At 33.9% G+C, this 11518-nt stretch overlaps 1 protein-coding gene and 1 long non-coding RNA gene across 3 annotated transcripts in view; one reads left to right on the top strand and one right to left on the bottom strand.

Annotated features, from left to right (window-relative positions):
• The first annotated feature begins 2132 nt into the window (after nt 1-2132).
• LOC125863615 (uncharacterized) lies at nt 2133-10794 on the top strand. 2 transcript variants are annotated; one of them, XM_049543663.1, is made up of 4 exons: nt 2134-2638; nt 8289-8355; nt 8470-8730; nt 10201-10794. In XM_049543663.1, the coding sequence occupies exons 2-4, from the start codon at nt 8314-8316 to the stop codon at nt 10630-10632; spliced, it is 735 nt and encodes a 244-aa protein (XP_049399620.1). In that variant the 5' UTR covers nt 2134-2638; nt 8289-8313; the 3' UTR covers nt 10633-10794. The 2 variants fall into 2 exon arrangements, with proteins under 2 accessions (XP_049399619.1, XP_049399620.1); XM_049543662.1 differs by having other exon boundaries at nt 2133-2638; nt 8289-8730.
• Nucleotides 10656-11518, bottom strand: part of LOC125863616 (uncharacterized) — a 44757-nt gene continuing 43894 nt past the window's right edge. The window contains exon 2 of the long non-coding RNA XR_007446209.1: nt 10656-10759. This is a non-coding gene — a long non-coding RNA (uncharacterized LOC125863616). The remainder of the gene's footprint in view (nt 10760-11518) is intronic.

Raw genomic sequence — 11518 nt, 5'->3', positions numbered from 1 at the left:
TAATTTTAATCACCATCCTTGTATTTTATATCCATAATCCAATCAACATTAAATAAAAATACATATTATATAAAAATAGAAATCCTTATTGTTATACTAAAATTTATTCCAACTAAACAACCACACAGTGTTTTACCCTTATTTGGATGGTTGTTATATGTTGTATTGATAGTATTATTAGTTTAAATATTATTTTTGTTTTAATTGTTACTTAAATTATATTGTATTGTATCTTTTAAATTCATCGTTAGGTAACAATGAAAAGACTCATTTTATAAAACGACCGATTTGGTGTGTTCGTGTCGTTACCTTAATATTTTCTTCTCATTTTATCTTTATTTATTATTTAATAATTGTATTTCATCTTTTACCCTATCTTTTCATAGTATCTCTATCATGTACCTTCTTTACTTGTAGGTTTATCATTCATGATATGTGTGACATTATGTAACGGCGGAGAACGATACAACATATCCAAACATTGTATTCATTAAAACAATACAGTACGATACAATACAACACAATAGAATACAATTCGATATATTATGAAACAACACGTAACAATCATCCAAACAAAGTGTGGGGGCGTGAGGCGAGACGTTTTACTTAGTATAGGGCGAGGCGTAAGCCTTGAGTCGTGGGGCGCAAGTCCTATGGATCTTTAAATTTTTAATTTACAATATAGTATAATAACATAAAATTATAAAAATACATCAATAGTTTGAAATAACTACAAACATGATTAAATAAACTCATAGAAAATGTAACTTCTAACATGATTATACAAGTATAAATAATCTAACATCTTAACTTTCTAATAATAAAAGAACCATTATATCTAAAAAAATATTTCTATCATACTATACAACTTACTAGTAGTATAATAAAAACATCACTCCACCATGAAGTGGTTTTTTTCAAAACTAATGCGGGATGGGTGGGTTGCGGGTATATGTGATTGTATGTGGATTCAAACTTATTAGTATTAACTTTTTACATGTTATAAGAGTGATAGAATATTATTTATTAAGATAATATCTTTAAACCTACTAAAATATTCAAGACAGTAAATGAAATGGTTCAATAAAAAATAATACCATTTCTTACAAGTTTTTCAATTGACCTCTAAAAAATAAAAATTTAAGTCACTATCCTATTAAATTAATACAACTTAATGAAAAATGAATTTATTTTTATGAATTTTATTTTTAGTATCAAACTAACTAGAAAAAGAAAATATTAACAAAATTATGCGGGGGTCTATGCGGAGCGGGTTGAAAATGAAAAATATTGTTATGCGAGACGGAGCGAATTAAAAATTTAGCGGATTAAGCTCAACCCGCACCGCCCCATTATCATCCCTAATTAGACATTTCAAAATAATATAGTGGACACTTATTATTAAAGGGAAGGAGTATCATTTTATAAGAAAATACATATTGATGGATTTTCTAAATCCATCTTCCGACCAAAATTGGAACATTACAAATGATTGTGTAGTCATAAATATATTACCCACTATTGCTCATCTTCATTAATTATCTAAATAAATCATACCANAAATTAATACAACTTAATGAAAAATGAATTTATTTTTATGAATTATATTTTTAGTATGAAACTTAACTAGAAAAAAAAATATTTAAAAAATTATGCGAGGCAGGTTGAAAATGAAAAAAGATTGTTATGCGGTGTGAAGTGGGGCTCATTAAAAATTTAGCGGGTTAAACTCAACCTGCACTGCCTGTCCCATTTTCATTCCTAATTAGACATCTCAAAATAATGTAATGGACAATTATTATTAAACGAAGGGAGTATCATTTTATAAGTAAATATCTATTGATGGATTTTCTAAATCCATCTTCCGACCAAAATTGGAACATTACAAATGATTGTGTAGTCATAAATATATTACCCACTATTGCTCATCTTCATTAATTATCTAAATAAATCATACCATTTTTCTATGGCAAGACCAAAATAATTATCAGTCATCTATCTTGAATGTCGATCCATTAAGGTGCGTGTAAACTGATTCAAATATCATAATTATAAAAAAAATAATCCATATTCTACTGAATTTTCTTTTTCCAAAAATATCAATATATATATCTACAAACCGTATGCGTTTGTTTGCACGGTTCCTCATTTTTTATTTGCCGGATAAGGCGTTTCTGTCCGATTTATGCTCTTCTACTTTCTTCACTCTTTTTCGATGCCAATCTCCAAGATATAATCATTTGATTTTATCTTTCCTAATCGCAAAAAAAAATATTATTGGTTTTCATCTTCTCTAAGCTGATCCCTGAGCTAGGGTTTTGAATTAGGGATTTTATTGTTGAAGAGCATCGAGCAATGCATTCGGTGCCTTCTGTATTTGATCTATTCACTCCACCGCATGCTGCATCTTTCTATGGTTTTTTGTGCTTTCATCGTCTGAAAAACATGGAAAAATTTGATTGGGCTAATAGTCTTAGTTAACGTTTACTTCTTTTTTTTTAATCACCGGTTTTCCAATTGCTCATTGCGGTTTCATTTCCTGATATTTGTACCCAAATCTGTTGGTATAGTTCGAGATCTTTGGTGCGTCTTTGTTTGGAGGATCTGACAAGGTTCATTTCAATCGTCAAACGCAGAGGTAATATTCTGAAATTGGTTTTGTTTGATTTTTATTTGTTAATTTATTATAAAGCATGGAATTTGGCTAGTGTTGTTTGGAATAATCTTCTATTCACTTCAATTGTTGTTATGGTGGCGGCTTACAGGTGGTTCCAGGATTTGAAGTTTATGTGTATGCTGGTTATTGTTTTTCGTTTGTATTTTGAATGTGTGTATCTATTGGACGATAGCAATCGTCCATCTTCAGTTGGGAAGTTGTAACACTATAGACTGGATTAGTGGCTTTCTTTGTTAAAGAGGGTCCTTGTCTTCCTCATTTTCATTTATTTTTGTCTTGTCTAAAGCGATATATGTATTGTTAATTGTTTTTTTTCATTTGTAATGTTTTGTATGTAGCGGAGAAGAAAGACATGTGATATTGGAATGTCTTATATGATAAGCAAATATCTAAAAGGATTTACAAAGCTATAGAAAACAATAACAACATGTCCAGTATAGTCCCACAAAGTGGTGTCTGGGGAGTGTAGAGTTTACGCAGACCTGACCTCTACCTTAGAGGTAGAACGGTTGTTTCCAATAGATCCTCTGCTCAAGATAAAAGCAGTCTAGGAAAAGAAGTAATAGAAATAATGGAAAGAACATAAAGTGATAAAAACAACCGATAGTAGCAGAACAATACGACAACAAAATAATATTATGATCAAACTACATGAAACAACATATAATAACAAAAATCGAAGAACAAGAAACAAGAGTAATACTACGACTACTAGTATGAATAACAAGTCAAAACACTTCTAGCTACTACCCTTCTACCCAAATCAGTGACCTCCACACCTTTCTATATAAGAGCATGTCCTCAGTGAGCTGCATCACCTCATCCCAATACTTCTTTGGTCTACCTCTACCTCTCTTGAATCCATCCATAGAGAACCTCTCACACCTCCGCACTAGGGTATTTGTGTCTCTCCTCATCACATGTCTGCACTATCTTAACTCCGCTTCATGCATTTTGTCTTCCACTGAAGTCACTCCCACCTTGTCTAGTATATTCTCATTTTAATCTTATTTCTTCTAGTATATCCACACATCCATCGTAGCATTCTTATTTTCGTCACTTTTAGTTTCTGAATGTGAGTGTTCTCTTGTACTCCCTATAGAAACCTATAGAAAAGATTGAAGAAAAAGAAAATATTGTACTCCCTCCGCTTCAATTTGATTGTCTGCTTTTGACTTGACCTGAAGTTTAAGTAAAGAAGACTTTTTAATGTTGTGGTCTTAAACTAAAGATAATTTAGAATGTATCAAAGTGTCCTTTAATCTTGTGGTTTTAAACATGTTACGTGGAAAGTTGGAATTAAAGAATTTTCAAGACATTCTTTTTGAAACAAACTAAAAAGAAAAATAAGACAAACAAATTGAAACAAAGAGATTATATATTATGGGTTATAGAATCACCACCCATAAACTCAAGATCATAACTGACGCTCAATTTTCTCCTTATCGAGCAAACCACATATCCAATAACATAAATAGAAACATCCATCAATAATAATTGATCCAACAAGCAAATTAATAATCAAACTTTAACTGTATCCGTGCTTAAGTACATAATTAAAAGGGATTTAAACCCAATCATTCATTGGGTTGTTGTTGTAGTTAAACTAAATCATACAGTTCCCTTCGGGGTGGCCCTGTGGTTTGGGCTTGGGACTTCCATGTTGGAGGTCTCAAGTTCAAAACCCCTAGCCAATAAAGCAAGGGATTTGCCTTCTGGGTCGAGCTCATAACTCTGGGCTTGCTTGGTACGGGTTACCTCTCATGTGTGGTTTGCGAGCTATTGCATAGGAGCGGGGGTTTTACCATGTGCGCACCTAAAGGATAGCGATTGCAGGTTTCCTTGTCATCACAAAAGAAAAAAAAAATCACCCAGTAAAAGGAGCATCTAAGAATTCAAATGAAATGTAGCCCAACAAACAAGAATAAAAACGATAATTAGATAAAGATTCTGAGCCACCACACGACTTAAGTGGTTAGGCTTGACCATTTAAGTAGCCATCCAACTGGATCAGTCATGTGGTTCGCTGGTGCGTGGAATTGAATGTGTGAAGCTATTTAAAAAGAGATACGAGAGAGGGAGTCTGAGAGTGAGTACATATATATCTAGTAAGTCTCATAGACTGTCCTAAAGGTCCTGGCGGCAGTTTATGCAGTAGAGAATTNATTTATACACACTATATGTATAAATAATAAATGTGCCACCCAGTAAACAAAAGTCTTCTTTGGTGCCAATGGTAAGCGATCATATTTTCAGGTCTAAGTTCGCGGGATCGAACCCTTGCAGGCAACTTTTTTTTTTCTTTTTTTTTAACTGTAGGGAGTGTTTATTTTTTAACTACAAGGCACAATCTCCTTTGTTTTTTTATATATATTTTTTACTTATTAACTTATTATTATTATTAAGTATTAATCAATAATTATTTTTTAACTAATTTAATTTTTGAATTTTCTTTTATTTGATTAAACATGCATAAAGAATTTTTTTTTCTCTTCACCATTGAAACCTTGGTTGTTCCTTTAAACTTTTCAACAATAAAAATCTGTCATTAAGCAAAGCTTCAACCTTCAGTCCGTCGTCCAATCCCGCTCACCCATCCGTCCATAAGACGAATAATTCTGAATCTAAAGTTGATTTAATCTGAGTCTACTGGACATTAGAGGCGACTCCAAAATTTGAAGATTTCAGTGCATCAATACTATCTTAATTTAGGTAGTTAGCGAAACTTTTACTACAATTAACGAATAATGTAGTATTTGCTTGGTCACTAATGGCTCAAATATGAGCTCTAAGCTAAATTTAAAATAAAATTACTGAAATAGGCTCTAGCTAGATTTGAATTGTATTCTCGCGAGTGATTCCTCTTGCTTGTACCAACTACACAAGGGCATCCCTACGCTTCTTATAGGTGCACTGTTGATTATACGTTTCTCAGGATATATATATATATATATATATATATATGATTTTTTTCGAAGTTAACGGGTGCACCCCTATCAAATCATGTGGGTCCACCTTTGCTTGGCACCCAGTGACTCGAAATCCTAGATCCGCCTCTGCCACCCATAAACTCAAGATCATAACTGACGCTTAATTTTCCCCTTATCGAGCAAACCATATATCCAGTAACATAAATATAAACATCCATCAATAATAATTAATCCAACAGGCAAATTAATAATCAAACTTTAACTGTATCCGTGCTTAAGTACATAATTAAAAGGGATTTAAACCCAATCATTCATTAGGTTGTTGTTGTTGTTAAACCAAATCATACAGTACCCTTCGGGGTGGCCCTGTGGTTTGGGCTTGGGACTTCTATGTTGGAGGTCTCAAGTTTAAAATCCCTAGCCAATGAAAGCAAGGGGTTTGCCTTCTGGGTCGAGCTCATAACTCTGGGCTTGCCTGGTACGGGTTACCTCTCCTGTGTGGTTTGCGAGCTATTGCATAGGAGTGGGAGTTTTACCATGTGCACACCCAAAGGGTATCGATTGCAGGTTTCCCTTGTCATCAAAAAAGAAAAAAAAACACCCAGTAAAAGGAGCATCTAAGAATTCGAATGAAATGTAGACCAACAAACAAGAATAAAAACGATAATTAGATAAAGATTCTGAGCCACCACACGACTTAAGTGGTTAGGCTTGACCATTTAAGTAGCCATCCAACTGGATCAGTCATGTGGTTCGCTGGTGCGTGGAATTGAATGTGTGAAGCTATTTAAAAAGAGATACGAGAGAGGGAGTCTGAGAGTGAGTACATATATATCTAGTAAGTCTCATAGACTGTCCTAAAGGTCCTGGCGGCAGTTTATGCAGTAGAGAATTTAATACCATTAATAATATGCTGCAAATAAGTCACATACATAGTTTGATGTTTATGTGTATCCAGGTTATTGTTTTTCGTTTGTACTTTTGATGTGTGTGTATCTATTGGATCATAGCAATCATCCATCTGCAATTGTGAAGTTGTAACACATTAGCCCAAATAAGTGAATTTCTTTGTTAAAATGCATCCACGTCTGCTCATTTTCATTTATTTGTGTCTTGTCAAATGTGATATATGTATCATTAATTGTTCCTTTTTCGTTTGTAATGTTTTGTACACAGTGGAGAAGAAAGTCAAATATGATACAATAATGTCCTATGATTAGCAATTATCTAAAAGGATTTACAAACCTATAGGAAAGAAAGTAGAAAAAGGAAATATTAGAGTGGTCAATGAAATGGGTTAAGAACCATGAGGTCTCGGGTTCAAATCCTAGCGGAGACAAAAACACTAGGTGATTCCTTTTTGAGGAAGAGTTTTTTTTTTTTTTTAAGAAAGGAGACACTAGGTGATTTCTTTCCATTTGTCTTTGTTTTTGCCTTGGTGGATTAAGTTGTTGTTGGTGGGATGTGATAGGTATTCATGAAATTAGTCGAGGTGCACGCAAGCTAGCCTGGACATCTTGGTTATTAAAAAAGAAAGAATCACCACCCAAAAACTCAAGATCAGTAACCGATGCTTAATTTTATCCTTATTAAGTGAACCTTATTTATTACATCCAAACCATTCAATAACATAAATAGAAAAATCCAACAATAATAATTAATCGAAACAAGCACAGATTAATAATCAAACCGTAACTGAATCCATACTTAAGTACATTATGAAAAAGAATTTAAACCCAATCACAGAGCAACAGGAGCATCTAAGAATCCAAATGAAACGCAGCCCGACAAACAAGAATAAAATGGTAATTTAATAAAGACTCTGAGCAATCACATAACTAAAGTGGTTGGGCTTACAACTAAAGTAGCCATCCAACTGTATCGCAATCAGTCATGTGGTTCGCTGGTGCTTAGTATTGAATACGTAAAGTTATATAAAAAGAGATACGGGGAAGGGAGTAAGTAATATACATCTAGAAGGTCTCTAAAGGATGTGACAGCAATTTATGTAGTAGGAATTCAATTTCATATATTATATACGGCTCATAGATTAGTCACATAACCATATGCACAGTAATCGAATCTAAGTGTAAAAACATGTAAAATATGCATAAATGTAAATTCTGTATATTGGTATGTCCAGGGGCTTATCCAATTAATCTATGAGTTCATCTGAACCCAGGAACATCCTGGCTTCACAATAAAATATTTATAGATATTTAGTTGATTTCTTATGACTTATTATATATACATGGTCTGTACAAAAGTTAACTGGCGCATGATATATGCAGGATTTGCTACTGGTGGTGGTTGGGTTCCTCCCATTCTTACCTGTGCGTTTAAAAGTTGTTTGATCATTCTTATTTCATAAACCTTGTGGGTAGATTGTTGGTTTTTTGATGCATCTGAATGGCATGTAAGATCCTTATCTGATTTTATTGAATAGACCAGTTTGTATAGAAGTAATTACTGCATTTGATTGGTTTGATGATTCCTTGTTTTCTAGATCTGTTTCAGCTCATGCAAGATGGCTGGAATAGTAAAGGTTCAAAGGTTAATCGTAGATTGCAGAGAAAATCATAGCTTGTTGCTAATGCAGTTCCTTTAGCTGTCTACATTAGTTCTACAAATGATTGTTCTTGATACTATTGTGCTTAGATTTTCTTTGCATATTTTGGCAGGTCTTTGCTGCTTTCTTTGTAATTGATGGACGATTGCCCTGCTAGCTACAAGTCGGCGTCTGAAAATGTAGGCGTTCATTGCAAGTCATCAAAGGGGACGCAATATTGTGCTTTTGGAAATATAGGTGGTCTTTCTGTAAATGATCTTGGCCACCATTTCACTGATTATCTCAATATTCAGGATGCTGAAGACTCAAATGATAAGTGCAATGTTGAGACTGTGAAGGAAGATGTAACTAAAGATTCCCATGGAAGTGACTCTGGTATTGCTTCTGTAAAATGCTTGATCAAATGTGCAACATTTCCATGCTCTGGTATTAGCGTGCCTCCTGCAGAATTTGGTGGGAAGGAGCTAGAGGGTGACATGAATGCTGAAGTAATGACACATGGTGCTGATGCTAAATCTCCTGATTTGCCTTACTCACGTTCCATATCTCTGCCAGTGAGTTTTCTGTGTCTTCAATAATGTTCATCAAGTTCCTTATCCTTGGTGTATTGATATTATGAAAGAGGACTTCTTGATCTTTTTGCCTATTTGTTATCCGTGAAAATATATTGGCCAATACATACATATATCTTGTTTTCATTAAGACAATCAACAGTTGTCTGCTTTATGTTACTTATCAGTTGAGTTGGTGGTAATCTTGAATACTACTTGTGAAGTGTTGATGGTGAAGTACATGAGTATTAAAAAAGAAAGTATTAATGGTAAGGTATGATTTTTCCCATAACAAGTTAATGGTAAGGTTTGTTGTGTTAGTCTGTGTGGATTGGTTCTTCCTTTGCTTTTTCAGGGATGGATGTGTATTACATATGATTATTATATAGAATGATTGTTTGAAACGTAGGAATGAACTCACTCTCTCCTTCCTTTTATATCCTTCTTTGGATCTGGTTTGACCAATTTTCTGTGGTATGTTGCTTTCGGTTTTTAGCTGTTCTTCTTGGGGTTATTATTGATTTGAATCCCACAAGCCACAATTTCCTGTCTTTCTTGGATTAAGTTTTTGGTTTGAGTTGTTTGTAACCATGACTTGCTTTTGGTTTTTAGTTGCTCGGTCTTATATACTTCGACATTGAGTACTAGGTCATCATGAATACTACTGTTAGGATTTTTCAATGGTTTGTGTACCATGTTTCAGTTTCTTCTGAGATATGTGTTGGTTATGGTCGATTCAGTGTAGGATTCATTTTGCTATCCATTTTCATGAATAGGTTATGTATTATATCAAGAAAAGAAAAAAACATATTGGTAAAAGAAATACTCCCTCTATCCCATTTTATGTGGCACTTTTCGAATTTTGAGATTCAAACAAGTCTATTTTTGACCGTGATTTTTTCATAGATCTTTTAAACAGTTTGAATTATCAATTATTGTGACTTATAGTACTTTTTACGTAGTTTACAAATATATAAATTTCATTTCAAAAAAATTGAAGATTCCATGCGCAAATCCTCAGTCAAACTTAAACTATTTGACAAAGTGCCACATAAATTGGGACAGATAGAGTACAATATACCTTGTTAAAAAAGAATAGGATACAGTGAATACACACAAATATTCATTCATACCCACATATTGGTTTGCTTTTTTGGTTATACTCTTGACCACCTTTCCCTGGTATGCTGCTTCTGGTCTTTGCATTCTCCTTGGGGTTGTCAGCAGTATGACTCCCACAAGCCATTATATCTTGGCTTTCTTGGATTTAATTTGTATTGCAAGCAATGTGGCTAGTTGTATCATACACTGAAGTTACAGTATAGTGGAAACAGCACTGGAGCATAGAACTGCTGTTTCAGATACAGAGAGCGACTCTAAATGGCGATTGTTTCACGGTTGAGCAATCAAGTAACTGCAGATGTTAACAGTCCTGTTTTTTTCTCTTTCCTTCTGTGTTTTATTTATTCACAGACTCCTTTGAAGCTTGTATCTGCCATAAAAGGTGGCCGTGAGAAACAAGGCAGTCTACCAAGGAAGCTGACTGTAACATGGGCTCCAGATGTGTATGATCCTATTCCAACATCAGTGTCACATGTGCCAAACCCAAACAAGGGACAAAACCATAAGAGTGGCAAGAAGAAGAATGGGAAGAATAAGCAGAAAAACAATGGCAAATCCTCACGAGGGAACAAGGGTAGAGACAAGAAGCAAGCTCGTAAACATGGGGAGAGTTCTCAGTTAAGTAACCATCCTCTGGATGATAGCAACATCGCACCTTCGTCGAGCGAGGTGCAGTCTAGCGTTGTGGATTTTGATATTGACAGCCCAGATCCATTTTGTGGGAGAAGTTTTCTTCAGAACTCTATCACAAAACTGCACTTCCCTGTTGCAAAGGCCAGCTGAACTCCCTTTTTTGATCTTAGTGACTCTTGATGATTTCACCAGAGTGTAGTGTAAATAAATAAATGTGTGAGGGCTTTGTTGAGCAGTGAAACGAGAATCATAGTTAGTCGTGGCTAAACTTTTCAACCTTTGTTATGTCAGTTGACTCTTGAATTTCTTCTATGTTATATTTTATGTTTGTTCGAACAAATTAAAAGACTCTTGGTGCTTATTCAAGAGACAGGCCACTGCTTTTTTCAAGATGAAAGCTCGTTAGTTTTTAAGTTAGATTTGGAATTTTTTTTAAAAAAAAGTCCAACATTTCTCGAATCAAATCTTTATCTACGTCGTTAGACATGTCCTAGGAAATTCAGTCAAAATTTCCTCGCAATTTTAGTAGGTGTTTGCTAATAGAAAGTAGAATATAATATTTGAAAATAAATAAAAAATTGTGGATGGAAGAAATAGTTCACTTGAAAACTAACTAATCAAAATAACTTTTTTTCAAATTTGAAACACGTCTTCAGTTGTTATTTTCAAATTAAAAACAATATATGTCAAATGGGAGCTGTCTTTTGTTTTGGATCACGATCCCTTTGTTGACTAGAGTTATTGTTTTGTTAAATAAATAGTCTCCCCGTTCACTTACATGTAAATAATAAATAATTATTAACTAATCAAAGGTGAGCTGAGAGAGTACAATGCTTGATCGATCCTCTACGCGTATGAAATGAAAGCTAGATCTCTCCGAAAACACTAAAAAGAGAAAGAAAAGATAATATAAGGAGGAAGGTAATTCCAGCAATTTAGCCCACAAAAAAAAGAAAAATGAGTTCACGAGAGATATCCATGGATACAATTATGGAAGATGAAGAATCCTTTGTTTCTAATACAAATGCAATCATCT

This window comes from Solanum stenotomum, chromosome 5 (assembly GCF_019186545.1).
Source record: "Solanum stenotomum isolate F172 chromosome 5, ASM1918654v1, whole genome shotgun sequence".
Lineage (NCBI taxonomy): Eukaryota > Viridiplantae > Streptophyta > Magnoliopsida > Solanales > Solanaceae > Solanum > Solanum stenotomum.
Note: the sequence above shows the minus strand (reverse complement) of the source record. Positions and strands in the feature narration are given on the sequence as shown.